This window comes from Rhinolophus sinicus, chromosome 1 (genome assembly GCF_057876585.1).
Source record: "Rhinolophus sinicus isolate RSI-liver-muscle chromosome 1, RSI-T2T, whole genome shotgun sequence".
In the NCBI taxonomy this organism is placed as follows: Eukaryota; Metazoa; Chordata; class Mammalia; order Chiroptera; family Rhinolophidae; genus Rhinolophus; species Rhinolophus sinicus.
The window spans coordinates 45106717-45125677 of record NC_142501.1 but is presented as its reverse complement, the minus strand read 5'-3'; the positions used below and the strand labels follow the sequence as shown (position 1 = coordinate 45125677).

Genomic DNA, 18961 nt, shown 5'->3' with positions numbered 1-18961 from the left:
GGATGTAAAAATTTCAGTTATATCCTATATTACTGAACTTTTTTCTTTTTTTTTACGGTGATCCCATACCTAGTTTTGTGATAACCTAGGTGTCTCTAGCTATCTTAAAAGATACTATGAAATTTTATAAACAAAATTAATTTTACTAAGATAATTAGGTGTAGGAAACTATACTTGACTGGAACTCATGACATCTGAATCTTATTGTAGTTTGCCAGTAGCTGGTGTGAATTTGAGCAAATAAATTCTCTTTATGACCGTCAACTTCTTCCCTTTTAAGTTAGGGGATCTGGCTGATTTATACAGTCCCATCTAATAGTATGATTTTCTCTTTCTGCACTCCTTGGGCCCCACAGATGTGTGTGTGTGTGTGTGTGTGTGTGTGTGTGTGTGTGTGTGTGTGTATGGGGTGGAAGCAGGGTGGTATCAGTGATTTGGAAATCAGAGTTTTGCAACTTTCCAAAACTGGGGATTCATTATTACATGCTAAAGAAACTCACACTTTCTTTGGGAAGAATAGGGATAAATGATTGTCTTGCAGTCGGGAAGACCCACAGAGTAGTCAACAGAGCACAGGAGAGGGAAGGTTAATATTTGTTGGAGAATTGAGCCTGGCTGTATAAACAGAGGATGGGCTAAGGAAACCCTCAATTGGGACTTGTCCTTCCTATCTTACTGTTTACTGGGAATCTCTGTTACTTATTTATTTTTTCTTTCACACTAATATTATCTGGCTCGAGAATGTACCAGACTGTTTCTTTTCCAGGATCTGGTAATCCCTGAAGTCATGTAGATTGTTCCACGTTAGCCTTGGCAGGAGCAGGTACCATATGGCTGCTTTTACATGGTATATAGCTGAACAAAGTTTTGTTTTCCCCAGCTCGGTTCTTAAGAGGGAAGAACAATTGTTTTGTGTCTTTTGTTTTTAATTTGAAGGAATCATTCTGAGTTGCAGTCAAAAGCTGTCCCAGGCATGCAGAGTCAAGTGTTTTGGCCAATCAACACTTCAATGAGTAGGGGAAGGTAACTTTGGGGTCAGGTATTAACCATGGAGAATCATTCAGATATTTCACCTACTGGAGTTTCAAAGACTTAACTTATTGTGAAATACTTACATGTGGAACATTGTGGCCAGAAGTGTGCAAATGTTTAGGTTGCCACCACTTAGAGTGGTTGCTCACAACACAACCAAGGTGTGGTATTTGTACCACACAGGTCCTATCTTGCTGATTATTTATGGTAATTACACAGGCGGCAAACACACAGTGCAAGCTGGAAAAATAAAGAGAGATTGTCAGAGTGGATGGGGAGGGGAGGAAAGGATTGGAGAGAGAAAGGAATAGTGAATAAAAAGGGTGTGGTGTATGTTATGGTTCTTAAATCTTAATGTCTGTCAACCATGAAGTAAATATAAAGCTCTTTACGGCATTAAGACTGCTAGAAACCCTGTTTAAGCTTTTGTTCTTCACTAGTGCTTTTGAAATGCCCCCCCCCCCCCCGTATACATTAGAATGGTAAAGGAACTGTTTTCCAACTTAAAGCAAAATAAACAAATTTGCCATTCTCTTATCTGAATCTTTATGCACTTATCAGAATGTCATAAAATCATTACAGTAGTTGATATTTCCGACATTGTTATTTATTATTCTTCTGCTATGCTGCTGAGCAGCTTTTTCCATAAACAGCTGACATTTTCAAAACATACATTTGAAAAAGTTTCTTGTTTAAAGGATTTCAAAACTTTTTCATTTATAATATTCTGATTTTTTTTTTTTTTAATGAACCTCGGGTATATTTTATATTGTGTGGTGTGTTTTTTTATGTTTTGTTCTGGTATCTATATATGTAGTATATATAATTTGTTAAGTTGTCTGAGCTTCAGTTTTCTCAGCAGTAAAACAGGATTTGAACACTTTCTAAAGATTGTTGAAAGGGTTAAATGATATAATGTAGACAAATCATCTAGCACAAACTCTGATAGTGGTAGTTAACCCAGTTAATAAATGTACATTTATTAACTGACAAACACAGCTGTCTTCAAAAGTGTTTATTACATGGATATTAGATGGTCCAAAAGGATAATTTATAGATATGAATTCTGAGGTCTTGAGAGTTTCATTGTTAAAAACTATACATCTATCCACATTAACTTATTCTCTATGGTCAAGAAAGGCTTCCCAGTATAAGTGGGTCGTCAGTTAAGTAGGATGAGTAGAAACTAGGCAGCTTGGAGAAGAGGGACAAGAATAAACAAAGTGGGGATGGGGATTGGATTAAGGTGATGAAGTAAACATACAAAGACTTGCAGAGGCTCCCAAACTTGGCTGCATAGTGGAACATCTGGGGAGCTTTAAAAACGTTGATCCCTGGGCCCCACCAGAGATGTTCTGATTTAATTGGCCTGGGGTGACATGGGTGGTAGGATTTTTTACAGTTTCCAGGTGATTGCAACTTGCAGTCAAAGTTCAGAACTATTGCTCTAGAGGCAAAAAATTAGGTAGTTACAGGGAAACAGAGAGAAAGGGTAATGAGGAAGGAACATAGAGAGGCTAAGATGGAAGAAGAGGGAAATTTATGACATGCCTTGCAGGCTGCACAATGTTATTCTGGGCTTAGCTGTGCTAGACTTCAGGCTTGCTCTGAAAAGAGAATAATTGCAAGAAAAGAGTTTGCTGTCACTGGTTGCAGGGAGCTAAGGAGAACAAAGGCAGGAGATGAGTCAGATAAGTTGAAGATTGCAGTTGTTCAGACTAGAGAAGATGGTAGCCTAAACTAGGGCATTAGCAGTGGATTAGAGGAAAGTGGAGTAATTTGAGAGGCTTTAAAGGAAGACCTGATAGGAGTTGGTCACTGACTCGAAAGCAAGGATGAGGAAGGAGTTGGCTGGAGATGCTATTAATGGAGGTAATCCAGAGCAAGTAGAAGTCTATGAGAAGATAAATTCAGTATTGGAAATACTGATTTGAAGTGCCATTGGATATTTGGATGGAGATGTTGGTAAACAGTTGGACATGTAGGTCTGGAGCTAGAAAAAAGCATGGAGGAGTGAGTGCACTGGATACTGAAAGCAGGGATCTGTGACTCAGGTCTCATGCAAATATCCTTCCTCTTCCATCATTGCAGCTCCACAAGGATGGCCCACTCTGGACTTGAACTTTAGGGCCTGTCACAAACTTTAAATTTAGCACATAGCATCAGTAAAACATTGAAGTAAAGGGGGAAAATGAGAGGAGAACTTATTACAGAGAGCTACTTTGTCACAACTCTTTCTGTGGAGATGGTAAGACACTGTGTAAGTACTAGAAAGAAAATCAAATCAGGTATGGGCTCTGTATTCCACCTTAGGTATTGGTTCTTGACAGCCATGTTTTTATCTATGTGACCCTGGCCCCTTGTCAAACCTAATTGGATCAAGTGCAGCTCCTGACTCCAGCTGGAATAACCTGACATCCTCTAGAGAATTTGAACTGAGAGACATATTAATCATAGAGCTCTGGAAGGAAAGTCAAAGGATTCCTGCTGCGGAGTTGCCTTGGTTCCTCCATTCTTGCTGATAATTATTTGACTTTTCCCTGGGTTCTGCATGATAGATTACAGTGATAGTCCTGGTATAATATCCATAAATTCTCATGTAAAATTGGAAATATCCTAAATATCCACCAACATAATGTAGTCGTTACAAAATGAGGAAGCCCAATACTTTACTCTTGCATCTTGCCCTTACTCCAGATCATGGTGGGTCTGGTATACATCCAGGTTCACCTTGTTATAAACAACAACCTCAGGTCCTAGGAATAATTGAGCACGAATCATCCTTTTGGCTGTACAAGTATCTAATAATAAAATCTCTAGAGCCTTCCGCTTATAATAGCACAAGAGATTGTTTTGAATATTTGAAGCATTTTCAACTGAAATTTTGAACCTAGTTTGGATTTAGTGACAGTAGGAGAATGTCTGTGCTAACTTGTCCTTAATAAATGCTTCCAACTGATCAGTATCAACAAACACCTAAATCCACGAACACTTACATTAATCTTGTATTTAACATGACATCTAGAAGAAAATGACAGCAACTCAACAAAGATATTTAAAACATCTAACCACTTATAGAATAAAAATATGCCATCTAGTTTATGCAAACCCCCAGGGAATAAGAAATGATTTTGTTTCTGTTTAAGTATGTCTACCATAATCTACTGCCAACATTTTTAAGTTAAGGATTTTCCCTCATCACTAAAAGGTAACACTATACCTTGCATACTAAAAATCTGTATACTCACATCTAGATTTCATGCAGATGTGAATAATCTCTCAGTTGTATCAGTTTTTAAGTGATTTGATATTTTCAAAGTAGTGGGCAATTTCAATTAACTATGACAGTGATTTTTAGCCTATTTTTATTGCAAAATATAACACATTCAGGAAAGTTTATAGAAACATGCAAATGTTACCAACACACAAATTGGGGAATAGAACATTGTTAACTGAGAAGCCCACTTATGTAGGCCTTCTAGAGTGTGTCTTCCTTCCTCTATCCTTGACATAACTATTATAGTGATTTTATGATAATCACTTCCTTGATTTTGTTATAGGTTATTTTACCAACTTATGTATGTGTCCCTTTTGCTGAACTTTGTATAAATGGATGTATACTAATAAATTTCTTTTGTATCTTAAATATTTTGTTCAACATTATGATTATAAGGTTTATCTATTCTTGTGTGTACCTGTAATTTGTTCACTTTCATTGCTGAGTAATATTCCAGTGATGTAAGAACACATCACTCTTTTGTTTTATTTTTGATACACAAAAAAAAGAAAAAAACGTAGAGTCTCTATAAGACCTAAGGGAAAAATATAACTTAGTGTGAACCTAATAATTATATCCAAAAATTTTATTTAAAACTGAATTTTTTAAAATGGGAATCTCCAGAGCAAAAGTGTTTCATAGAACCTTCCATGATGAAGGAAATGGCTCAAAAATCACTTTCTCTCTATCTTTTTCTCTCAATTTTTCCCTTTTAAAATCTCTCATTATATAAATTATTTTATAAAGTTTTCCTGCCTTTGGAAAACAGCTACTCTTACTTGTTAAAAATGAAAGGTAGGATAGATTCTCTCACAGAAAAAGTCACTGAGGCACTTGTTAGGCCTCATGCTTTCCATAGGAATACTTGAAACAGCAAAGCATTTATACCTCATGTGAGAGAAATAACTGTTGAGCACACTCCCTACATACTTTGTCCCTGGTAGGCTGTCACTACAGTATGCAACAGGTGCACAGACTTTTTTCCATTTAAAAAACATTGCAAATAGCCTCCCTGACTTCCTGGCTCAGTAGGTGGTCCTGAGGCTTAAACAAAAAAAGGCAGTGAGGGATTTCTGGTCAACATGACAGAGTAGGTAAATGCTGTGCTTGCCTCCTCTCATGACCACATCAAAATTACAACTACAGAACAACATCATTTAGAATTGCCTGAAGTCTAACCAAAGTCCTATAACAAAGAACATAAAGAAGAATCCACCTCGAGATGGGTATGAGGGGCAAAGACATGAAATGGGCTGGTCCCACATCCATGTGAGACTGTTAAAAATCAGGAGGGATACCTCGGCTGCAGAGGACCCCCAGAGGAGTGAGGGGTCCCAGCCCCACCATAGGCTTTTTAGCCCAGGGTTCCAGCGCTGGCAAGAGAAATCCCTGTAATTTCTGGCTGTGAAAACCAGCAGAGATTGTGGCTGAGTGAGACAGACAGTTACACTCCCAGGCCCTGCTCTTAAAGGACCTGTACATGGACTTACTCACTGACAGACTCACTTGCTCTGAGCTCCAGTGCTGGGAGAGCAGCTCAAAAGGCACCAGGGACATACAGGGAGGAACTAAGTTGTCTGCCTTCGAGGAGAGAGCTGGAGGGGCAGCTTTCTCCTAGACAGGAGTCCTGGCAGAATCCATTGTTTCTTTGTTGAGCCTTCCCCACTTCTGGTGTGTAGACACAGGCAGACACCATATCTGAATCTCCATCAACCTGGCTAACACCTTTCGTCTGCCCTGCCCTAAAGATTCCCTGAGACCCTGTCCCATCCAATTTTCGGTTTAGCTGCTTCCAATGGCTTTTCCATACAAATGGTCTGTCTTTCTCATGCTGCAGACTTTCCAAAACTCCCTCAAAGGTTCACAAAACCTAAACAAGCACTATCTGGTTTGGTGTGTCCTGTACCTCTTGCTGAGCAGCCACAAGGCTGGCCCTAGTGGCAGCCAGCCTTGTTTCGTGCCTTGGCCATTCCAGCCACCCCCAAGCATAGTATGGGTGGTGGCCATCTGCAGATTGCTTTGTGGCTCATGCCAGGTGTCCTCAGGCAGGGCACAGGCTGTGGCTGAACTTGGCCTGAGGCGGGGACCCTCCCAGGAGGCCCCGGAGGTGGCATGGCCCATGGCCTGTTTCAGAATGAGACAGGGCATCACCCAGCTATCACCAAGGATGACACACCCAAAGGGCAGACTGGGTAGGACCCAGAGCTGTGATAAAGTGAATCCTGCTCCTCCACTGTAGTCAAAGCCACTCCTCACAACAGATCAGCCCAAGGGTTCATCCTTCCCCTTCTTGCTTAAATTAGAAAAAACTTGGGGAATGCCTGCTATTAGCCTGTCTTGGTCCAATCACTGCAGCTACAGGTGATTGGGTAATACCATTGGCACCTCCTACTCAAAACAGGTGGTCAGGGGAAAAGTTCTATAAAAAAAGAGTATGGTACATTTACCAAAGGAAGAGAGGTTCGAGTGTTAGTTGTACAAAGCAATTAATAGTAAAAGTTGAGAATAGTATAAAATTTAGTCAATTAGTTTGCTTATTAATAGCCAGTTATATAGAGAATATGATTGGGAAAAATGGCGTTACTGGCTAAAATGTGGTTTCCAAAACATTGTGCCTCTACTAACGTATGTAGCCAAGAATTTCCTGTAACTGTACAATTACGTCTCATCTTACTAGAGGGATTTCATAAGATTGATAACATAAATGGAAAATTAAATTCAAAGTCCAAAATTCTGTTGGTATAAAGATGCAAAGTATGAAAGAATTTTTTAAAAATCTCAGCATGTAGAAATAAACACTTTTAATTTATAGGAAAAGAGCCCAAATGCTTTATATTTAGGTATCTAGTGAGTCTTATAACCTGGGCTTCAATTCCATTGAAATAGTTGGAAGTCATTCTCACTGAGCTGGCCAATTCCCCTTGTAGAGGATGAATAGAACCATCTCAGTTCTGATTAACTGAGTACAGTGATTTCCAAAACAGGAAACAATCTGCCTGGCACATATCAACACCTGACACAGCAATTTCCTTTTCTGAATACATGTATTTGTATGAAACTGGGAAACGTTTTTGAACGTGGTTTACTAGCTAGAAAACCATGCTGTTGTGTAATGTTTTCAGTTGGCTAGCATTAAATGAGAACAAACGACCTGTAAAGAACTCTATTTCAACTTTATCCTTTTTTCTCACCCACAATATTTATAAATAATGAATAGAAATGTTTACGGTATAATCCATGTTGAATTTCATCACAAAGGATAAACGGTCCCAGGAATTCTACAGGTTGGTTATTAAAAATATATACCAATATTATTAACTGAAATTGATTGTATATTAGGATATGCAAATCAGATATGCAAATCAGAACCTTCAAATTGCTAAGCATGAACTGTATTATTTTTAGATTGAATTCTTTTTAGTCCACAACTGAAGATAAACACACTAAAGTGACGGATTTTATAAAGCAAAGGTGCTCATCAACTTGAAGATTTGAGATAATAATGATGGTTAAATAGTACAATTTATGGCTTATTCTGTTTGTCTCCTCCACTTTTAAAATACATACTTAACAACAACTGAGCTTATATACTGCGAGGGAAAGTATTTTCAATTATTGAAGAATCATAATTCAAAATGCCAAGAAAATGGTATGTAAACACTCACGGGGGAAATATCTTCATAAGCAGTTTATATCATAGGATTAAATTTGCTTTAATTCAAAATTTAACTCAACATGGTATTTACACACACACATACACCACATACACACCAATAGTTTCATATATACAGAGGGTGCCAAAAAAATGTATACACATTTTAAGAAAGGAAAAAAACTGTATTAAAATTGTAATACTCAATATATATTGATAACAAAAGATGAATACAAGTCATGTGTATCATTTTTTGGCACCCTGTTTTGGCACCCACTTGCTAGTTTTGAGAATTTTCCTTAGATCTCTATCACTCTGATGAATAACATTCAACTATTACAACATTAAATTCATAATTTCAAAGGTTAGTTTATGAGAGATAATTCATTCTGGGTTTTGGCACAAAACTGTATTATCAAAGTAAAACACAAAATCATTAATTAATAAAAGGATATATTTTCTCTTCCTTTCAACTCCCATGAAGATACAAAAAATTAAATCACTGTGTACTGAAGAATATGGAGATATTTCCATTTATGTGCCAAGGAGAAATGTATTGAAATTTGAGCCAGATTACGTATTACAGTAATGATCTGGAAAAAAATAGACAAAATTCAGTTATCTAATAAAGCTAAATTAAATTGGTTAATATTAGCTAGTTATTTCTAAGCAGGAAGCCTGCACCACAAATATCCAATGGTTAAGGAATACAAAGAGCTATTGCTGTAGGAAAACGAGGAGTAAGTGCAATTGTTAATTACGTTGACTTGCCCTTCTTAAGTAATGTGCCCGCCTTCCCTTTTTACAGTTCAAGTCAATGGGGAATTGTCTGTGAGTGTGCGGATGCACCGTATCGCAGTACAGGAAAGCGCTCCTGTCTCTAGGCAGATTCTCACTAAGGTATTGTTAAAACCCCACAGAAGAGGAAATCGGTCAATGGAAGTCTTCTTTCAGTGTCACAAAGAGCTGGTAATCTAGCTTGTTGGCTTCCACTTCCAGATTTTTCGTTGATTTGTTCTGTGATAAAACTCTTAACCCTTGATTCAGCAGTCTAAAATAGAGGCAGCTTTGCAGCAGGAATGATAGCAGTTTTAATTAATCTTAAGGAGCCCTGCCATCCCTGGCTATGTGGCTAAGGGAAAAGTACATAATTAAGGATTTGGTCTTGCCAAGAGAGAAAGCCCAGACTGGAAAGATCTTACCATAATGAGCACATGGCAGCAATGTGATAATTAAGGGTTACATACCTTAATAAAAAGGAAGTTAAAAAGTAAGATGAATTAGCACAGAAAGTAATGCTGAGAGAGTATGACTACCTAACGATCAGCATTAATTTTGGTCATTTGAAATATGAGGATCTGTAAGTACCTGAAGAATTAGAAGACAAAAGTGACTGTCTGAAGGGTAATAATATGAATACTGCATTTTAGACACTCTTTGGAGGCTGTTTATACATATAACTTGACACAAGCTTTACAACAGCCTTGAAAAATAGGAATTATTGTTTTATTACCATATGAGCGAACTGTGGCACTACAAGATTCCTTAATTTTCCCAAGGTGACACAGCTATTAAGTGGCAGAGTCAGCATTTAAACCCAGGTGTAGTCTGCTTCCAAAACATTTAGTGGTCACTCTAGGTTGCAGGGGGATGAGGTAGTCTGGGTCTTGATGCTATGCCAAGAGGAGGACTTGTCTGATAATGGCTACGTACAAAGAAGACAAATCCCTGGAAGCTTCATCCAATTAGATTTTGTCTCTTGGGTTAAGTAGTCAGATGCTGTTCATAAGTGAAGCATTCTAGAGAATTCCAAGTGAAAGAGAGTCATTTCAGAGCAATTAAGGGCAAATTTTATGTCATGAAAGTCATATGGAAAAAATCTTGGACTCTACGTAAACAATCTTAAGAAATAGTATAGTAACTCAGTTAATGGCTAAGGCTGCACAAAATGCTTAAGAGGAATGAAATTGTAATTTCAGCTTATATTATATTATCGGTATAGTCACTGGGAAAAGATGGGGTTGTTAGTTTGCTGCACAATGAAACAGTTTCCTGTGATATTTTAAAAACGTAGATATTTCTTAGTGTCTATATGTTTTATGCCTAAGTCTCATTTTAAAATATGGGTCTTAAGATACATTCCCAAAATGAGTAACTGACAGCTCAATGAGTGCCACTAACTTCACTTAGTTTTAGTATTTTTAAAATCTTAAATGTAATTTATCAAATGACAATTTCTCTGGGAGAAACTCTAAATGTTTTGTTTACATATTTTGAAAAGCTGAATAGATACTATAATGTCAAAAACATAAATATGAAATTGAAGAACTTCCTGGCATGAGAAAAATAGATTAGGAAATACATCCTTAATTGTACTACATATGGAACAGAAGAGTGTTCTTAAAATAAAATCACTTGTTTTCACCTTAAACAATTAGGAATCAGTGTTGGGTAATGAAAAGAACAGGAGACCAGGATTTTAGTTCCAATTCTTCCACCTTGTAGATCTTGGATAACTCTCAAAACTGTGAAGGCTGGACTTGGTGATCTCAAATGTTTTGTGTAGCTCAAAGACTCAATATGTCTAAATTTCCTAAGAGCAAGATGAGTAGCTTACAAAATATTTTCTCAAGCAAGGGTAGAATCATTACTGCTTGAGTCATTGAAATGTTCATTGGACAAGCTATTCATGGAGGTACTGTATGAGATCCTTCCATGGTTCAGTGTATACAGAATGATGTAATGTTTTAATAGGCCCCACCTTAGCCCAGTGGAATCACTTTATCAGTTGTGTTCTGGGCTGACAGCTCTGAGAGGAGTACTCAAAGTGGATTTTATATGAAATTTAAAGTACTTTTATTATGCTGCATGAGGAATTCGGAAAAATCAACATTCCAATGTACTGAGAACAAAAAATGTTGTTATCTATCCTCATTTACAGCACTTAGTATGGCAGGGTCTGTGCAGGGCATGTGTTGTGCAGTTGTGCAGATAAAGCTTTGCTTAGCGAGGAATTCATCATCAAGGGGGGGGGGAGCCCCAAAGATCTTACAATTCTTATCATTATGCATTTACACAGTGATTTTTTTAAAAGGAAACTTTGAAATGTCTTCCAAGTAATGCGGAGAAATTGGCATTTAGCCGTGATTGAAAAATAACCAAGTTTTCTATGTGGGTGGGGGAAATTGCTTTCCTACAAAGACAACTGGAATATTCCTTCAATACAATAATAGGGTGGAATAAGCTAAATAAATTTCCTCCTCTCTTTTCCGGGTCCCATCTTTCTTTACCTATGTTGCTTTTAAAAACAAGAAGCATATGCATGGAAAAGCAAATCGTAGACAAGCAAGTATCCTTGCTTAGCTTTTGCTCAGGTTTGAATTTTCTCACTTTTAAGTTATAAGCCATATGCCTCGTGATCTTAGTACAGTGGCCTTTTGTAGTGGGTTCCCTGTGAGACCCTCGCACAATCTCCGTGGTCACCTACTCTGGATGCTCCAAGAGTGACCCTTCTGTGGATTGTGTGTGCCCTCCTATTATAGTTGAGCCTTGATTGCTGTTGGCACCTCAGTGGGTGGGATTGACCTTCAGGCTGATTGACTGTGGAGTTTGGCCATGTCCACAGCTTACAGGCTGCTGTGCGGGGGCTTACCCTATTTAGGGGGATTTGCCCCAGCAGGCTCTGGTGCCTATTGAGACTACTTTGGTGTGCCGCTTGTAGGGCTGATTGGGCTCTGCTTGTAGGTTGTGATGCTTGTAGGGCTAATTGAGCTCTGCTGTAGTCTGAGCCAACCTCCAAGTATGTTGGTTCTGGGGCCTCTTGCGAGGGCTCTGGTGCAGGCCCAGGTTACCCACTCCCTGTGACTGGCTGGGGACTACAAAGCGATCCACAGTTGGTCACTGCCTGTGCTAACCCTGGAGGTATGTGGGAGAGGCCTCACTGCAAACTGAGGATGTCTGCCACCAGTACATGGCCTGGGGTATCTCCTCAAAATGGCAGGATACCCCGAGGCCTGCTGCCACCTGCCAGCTCCCTTCAGGTTCAGCTACTGATAAAGCCTCGTGTGGTACGCAAGTTGGATGAAGCGGGGTCTCAGGGAGTCACTAGAATGGGAAGAATTGTGGTCAACAGGTTAATGTAGACTCTGGTTTGGTGCTGGTGCTGAGCCTGGAACTATTCAGCAAAAGTCTCATAGCACACAGAGGCCAGCCATCACCCACCAGGTGTCCATGGATTCTGATAGTTTTCCAAGGAAGAGTAAAATGTAGGAGGGGCTGGCTGCTCTCAGAGAAAGTTCCTCTGGTGTTGGGTGAGTTGGGTGGGGCTGGGTCCCAGTGAGTCAGGAGGGTGGAGCAAGCAGAGCTCACCAGACCAATCAGATTCAGATTTGGCCTATGGGGGAGGGCTCAACACAGGAAAGATGTTGCCTGCCTGCTGACTACACAGAAACAGGACCCCACACAGGAATAATGGTGACTGTCCTCTAGCCCTCGCTTTGAAGCTACACACCTCAGTCTTCCCTCATAGGTCTCCAACCAATTTACCGTCCCTCTGTCAGAGTCTAAGGTGAGTGCCTGCGAGTGAGAGAGTCTATACGTGGGCCGTTTAAAATGATGTCTGGGTTTCCCGCAGCCTTCCGTCCCAGCCCAGATGGTCAGAATTGCCACTGTTTCTCACAGCCAGATGTTGTGGGTGCTTCTCTTCCAGCATCACTACTCCAAGCTGGGGAGACTGGTTTGCAGCTGGGGTCTCTCGCTTCTCTGAGGGGAACCTCTGCAGCCAAGATATCCCTCCTGGTTCTCAACTGCCAACAGAGGTTTGGAGCTAGCCTGTTTCACATCACCCCTTCTACCAGTCTCAACGTGGCTTCTTTATATCCTTAGTTATAAAACTCCTGTTCAGCTAGACATCAGATGATTCCACAGGTTGATTGTTCTATAATTTAGTTGTAATTTTAATGTGTTTATGGAAAAAAGCAGTCACAGTGTGTATCTACTCTGTCTTCTTGAATCTCCATTCTGCAATCCATTTGTAAGTCTCATTGCTGTGAAAAATAAGTTTTTGTATAACTATATGCTTTTACTTTACTTATTTAATTTTAAATGCAACTCTCTGAGAATAATGCCACTAACTTCCTAGCCTGCTCAAAATTCAAACTATGTATATTTGTAAGAGTAATTCCAGGAGTCTGGATATATGAACAAGAATACAGAACAATGTACAGAACAATAACTGACTTTACTTATTATCATAATTGTTGCAGATATGGCTTGGAACAGAAAACAAGAAAGAATGTTAGAGTTCTGGTAACAGGTGAAATTAATTGAACTCCAAATTGAAGGCACTTTTGTTCTCTTCTGAAAAGGCCCTCTATTTAATCTCCTGCCTGAACACACTGAAACTCTCCATTTGTTGGGAATGACATGTATTCAGGTGTCACTCAGAATTGGGAAACACCCCTTTTACTGGTGCCTGGGAACTTTTAGGGCTTTTGGACTGAACAAAAGTATTCTTTCCAAATACAAAGGCTCAAATGTCTGTGGTTACCTCTCAACCCCTCAAGAAGCAACTACTGTTCTACCAATGATTTTTTTAAAAAATAAAACAAAACAAAAGCCTTTGAACCTTCTTGGTAAAATGGTAAGAGTTATACAGAATTTTTTATACTTAAAACTTTATTTTGCATTGGCATTATTCACTAGTGGGATGTGCCAAACCAAATTTGATTTTAAGGTTCAAATTTTTAAAAAGAATTATTTGACAACGTTTAATAAGAGTGTAAAGTTTGGGTATAAATTTGAAAGTGTTATTCAATATTTATTCACTGGACTCATGGACATGGCACGATTCTAGGCAAGATATATAACTAAGTTTTTGAAGAATTATATGCAGTAGTTTTTATAATTAGATCAAGAAAAATAACAGCCAATCATTTCAACTCTTCAAAATTTGAAGTTTAGGAAAAAAAGGCTTAGAGAAAAATTAAGTAAAAAGAGAAAAATGATTTGTCAAAACTCATGTGAAAAAAGATTGATAAATTCAGCTACAAAATCATTTTAAACTTCTGTACAACAAAAACTCCATGTGGCGGAAGGAGAGAAAAAAAAAAGTGAAAATACAATCCACAGAATGGGAGAAAATACCAGGGGTGTCAAAAAAAAAAAAAAAAAAAAAAAAAAAAATATATATATATATATATATATATATATATTACAATTTTAACAGGATTTTTTTTTTCCTTTCTTAAAATGTGTATACTTTTTTTGGCACCCTCTGTATGTGCAAATCACATATGTAATAAGGGATGTGTATCTAGAATATATAAAAAACTCTTCCAATTCAACAATAAAATGACAAATAACCCAATTAAAAATGGGTAAAGGATCTAAAAAGACATTTCCCCAAAGAAGATATACAAATGGCTAATGAGAAGATATTCAACATCATTAGACATTAAGGAAATGCAAATCAAAACCACAGTGAGATATCATTTTACTCCTATTATAATGGCTAACTAAAAGATGGGCAATAAGTGTTAGTGAGGAGAAGGAGAATTGAAATTTTCATATACTGCTGATGAGGTTGTAAAATCATGTGTTCACATGGAAAACAGTTTGTTCCTCAAAATATTAAACACAGAGCTTACCATATGCTCGAGCAATTCTGCTCTCAGGTATATACCTAAGAGAATTAAAAGCGTATGCTCACACAAAACCTTGTACATGAATGTTCATAGCAGCATTGTTCACAACAGTCAAAAGGCATAAACTGAAGTGTCTACTGATGAATGGATAAACAAAATGTCATACATTGGAATACTACATAGGCATAGAAAGTATGGAACATGATATATATTCTACAACATGGATGAACCTTGAAAACACCATACTAAATAAAAGAAGCCAGACACAAAAGACCACATATTGCATGATTCCATTTATATGAGATGTCCAGAAACGACAAATCCATAGAGACAGGAACTACATTAGGTATTGCCTAATGGGCAGGGGAGAAAGAGGATGGTACATATAGTGTCCTTTTTGGAGGTGATAAAATGTTCCAGAATTAGGTAGTGATGATGGCTTTACAACCTTGTAAATATACTAAAAACCACTGAATTATAAACTTTAAAAGGTTTAATGTTAAAGTACTTGAATCATAACTCAGTGAACTTATTGTTTTAAAAAGGTAAGGGAATAGAGACTTATGTATAACCTCAATTTGTTAGTTTATTGAACTTCGTAAAATGTGAACAGGAAACTACTTACTCTTCCCACTGGACTTGAGACAAGCTCTGTAAAATCTTCCATTTTAGATACTATCTCAGGCAGATTCCCCTTAACTGTTTCCTGTCACTCTCATGAATTAACAAAAAGGCTCATTTGTAGACATCAAAAGTCCACTTCAGTGTAATATCAAGAATTTAATCTTATCCAGTTCAAAGCTTCTCTCCTGACCCTTCATTCTTCACTCTTCTACTTGGTTCTTTGACCTTTTCATCCTTTCGCCCTCTACTACTTCAAGCTCCTACTTTCAGGATTCAGTTATTATCTGGCAGATATTCAGATGCTGACTCTTCTCTCTCAGGCTGCTTTTGTGAGCTCTCTGGACACCTCTCCCCATTTCCACTGACCAACACCCTCAATTACACCGTGCTCTTTTAGGCAGGCCCTAGTTTCTTAGATCCTACCCACACACTCTCTTTTTGTTGGGATCCCCTCACCCTGAGTGGCTGTCCTGTTGGGTAGGTTCCTTTTAAGGCAATTTAGCCCACTTCCCTTCTCTGGCAGACGCTTGGCTCATAGAAAACTTCTGGAAGTTTCTCTTCCACTGCAGGGACTCTCTGTTTTTAAAAATTGAGAAATAAGCATACCAGGAAAAACTGTATATAATGGATCTGTACACTTAAAAGAACAACAATATTAACTAATAAAATTAACATCCATATACATACCTCCCAGATGTTCTTAAGAAAGAATACATTGCTAAGAGGTCTCATCACAGAGCAATAAAAACATTTTCCTTTCCTTTTGTGTGTGTGTATATATATCATGTTAACTACCCTTATTGTGGTAATAATTTCACAATATATGTGAGTCAAGTTATTGTGTTGTACATCTTAAACTAATATGTGGCTGTATGTCAATTATATCTCAATAAAACTGGGGCGGGGGGAGAGGAATACAGAAAAGATAATGTTGCCAATTTCTTTAACTGTTCTGTGTTTCCTTTCCAGGTTGCACTCCCTTCCTTCCACTGCCACAGGTAATTGTGAATTTTGTGTTACTCTTTTTTTTTTTTACATGTTAAAATAGTTTTGCCATATATACTTCTAAACAATATGTTGTTTAGCTGTGCCTGCTTTTGAATTTTATATAAATGGAATCATATTCTGAATCCTGGAGCCAGATTGCCTAGATTCATATCTGACCACTCCCGATTACTAGATGTGTGACCTCAGGCGGTTACTTAACATGAAAACTTAACCTTTCCGATGTCTCAGTTTCTGCATCAGTAAACTGAAGGTAATAATAGCAGTTACATTATTGAATTGTTTAGAATATTGAGTAAATTAATAATTGTAACGTACCTGATCCAACACTAGTAATTATACGCTTAAAAATGTTTGTTAAATAAAATAAATGCTATGTATATTCTTCTATAACTTTCAGTTTTTTATTTAACATCATTTTTGGAAAATTTTACATGTTATACCCAAAGCTGTGCGGTTCATTATTATTATTATTATTTCTCTACAACATGTTTATACCATAATTTATTTATCTATTCTCCATTGACATTTGAGATATTTCCAGATTAAGGCTATTTAAGACTTATTTATATCTTTTGATCATTTTTTCTACTTATTATTTCCTGGCTTTTTCTAATTGTAGGTATACCTTATGTATTCTGCATCCTAATCCATTGTCAATTTAATGTAAGCGAATAACTTTTCCCACGTTTTTTTCTTTTTGCTGTTCTGATAGGGTGTCTTCTGCTACCTTATCTTCCAAATTGCTGATTTGTACCTCTGCTTCTTCTTTTTTGTTTTCTATTTCCATTTCTATGTTTCCTATGTCTCTGTTGAAGTTCTCCCTGAGATCATTAAGCATCCTTATAAACAATCTTTTGAACACTGTGTCTGGTAGATTGCTTGTCTCCATTTTATTTTAGTTCTTTTTCTGGAGCTTTGTTCTGTTCTTTCATTTGAGACATGTGTCTTTGTCTCCCCATTTTAACTGTCTCCCTGTGTTTGGTTCTATGTATTAGGTACGGCTGCTATGCCTCCTGGTCTTAGCAGAGTGGCCTTATGTAGTAGGTGTCCTGTGGGACTCAGTGGTACAGTCACCTTCGTCACCTGAGCTGGGTGCTCCAGGTGTCTTCCTTGTGTGAGTTGTGTGTGCCCTCCTGTTGTAGTTGAGACTGGGTTGCTGTTTGCACATCAGTGGGGGGGATTGACACACACACCCCCCCCCCCCAGCTGATTGGTTTTGAGGACTGGCCTTGACTACAGTGGAGGAGCTGTTGTGCAGGGGCTGACCTGATGGACCAGGATTCACTTTAGCAGGGCTCTGGTGCCTGTCTAGTCTGCCCTTTGGGTGTGTTGTTTTTGGAGTTGGCCTGGTGGTGCTCTGGCTAGGTCTGAAGCTGGCCACCAGGAATGCCAGCCCTAGGGCCTCCTGGGAAGGCAGGCCAAGATCAGGCACAGCCTGTACTCTGCCTGAGGACACCTGGCATGAAACACAAAACAATCTGCAGATGGCCACCACCCGTGCTGTGCTTGGAAGTGCCTCAAGATGCCAAGCCACAAACTGATGCTGGCTGCCACTAGTGCCAGGCTTGGGACTACTCAGCAAGAGGTACGGGACATGCTGAATCCAGATGCTGCTTCTTTGGATTTTGTGAACCTTTCATATATTTTAGGAAAGGCCACAACATGAGCAAGACTGGCTGTTTGTATGGGAAAGCCACTAGAAGTGGCTTGTGTGTGCCTAAAAGTTGCGTAGGGCAGGGTCTCAGAGAATCACCAGCGTGGCTGAATGAATGATATTAGCTAGGTTGATGAAGACTCAGATATGGCACCGCCTCTGTCTACATGCTAGGAGGGGGTAGGGCTCAATGAAGAAACAATGGCTTCTGCCAGCACTTCTGTCTGAGAGAAAGCTGCCCTTCAGCCCTTGCCCTGAAGCCAGAAAACTCAGTTCCTCCTTGTATGTCCCTGGTGCCTTTCAAGTTGCTGCCCCAGCACGGGAGGTCAGAGTGAGAGTGTCAGTGAGTATGTCTGTGCACAGGCCCTTTAAGTGGAACACCTAGGACTCTAGCCATTCTCCATCTCATTCAACCACAATCTCCTCTGGTTTTCACAGCCAGAAGTTATGGAGACTTCTCTCCCCAGCAATGGAACTCTGGACTGGCGGACCCGTTGTGTGGCTAGGACCTCTCCTCCGGGGGCAACCTCTGCAGCTGAGGTATCCCTCCCAATTTTTAATGGTCACATGGGGTTGGTACCAGCCTGTTCTGCATCTCTGCCCCTCCTATCAGTCTTGAGGTGGCTTCTTCTGTATGTCCTTAGTTGTAGGACTTCAGTTCAGCTGAACTTCAGGCGATTCTTCAGTTGATGGTTGTTCCGTAGTTTAGTTGTAATTTTGATGTGGTCATGAGAGGAGGCAAACACAGCATTTATCTACTCAGCAATCTTGACCTGAGAATTATAAATTTGTGGTGCTAAATGCTTATTAAAATGAAGGAAGGTTGAAAATTAATGACATAAACATCTAATTTAAGAAATTATAAAAAAAGAATAAACTCAATGAACTCTAAGTAAAAGGAAGTATATAACAAAGGTAAGAACAGACATAATTATAAAGAAAAAAACAATAAAAGGTATAACAAAGACAAAATTGGAATGATTAATATAATTGATAAACTCTAATCAAAAGATAAAGGGCACAACTTAAAAATATTATGAATGAATAAATGAACAAATAAAATATGCAGC

General features: G+C 38.6%; 1 protein-coding gene across 1 annotated transcript in view; it reads left to right on the top strand.

Moving 5' to 3' along the window:
• ABCD2 (ATP binding cassette subfamily D member 2) overlaps positions 1-18961 on the top strand; it is a 114293-nt gene that overhangs the window by 80588 nt on the left and 14744 nt on the right. The window contains exon 10 of the mRNA XM_019736340.3: positions 16199-16227. Within this exon, the coding sequence (XP_019591899.2) occupies positions 16199-16227 (29 nt within the window). The remainder of the gene's footprint in view (positions 1-16198; positions 16228-18961) is intronic.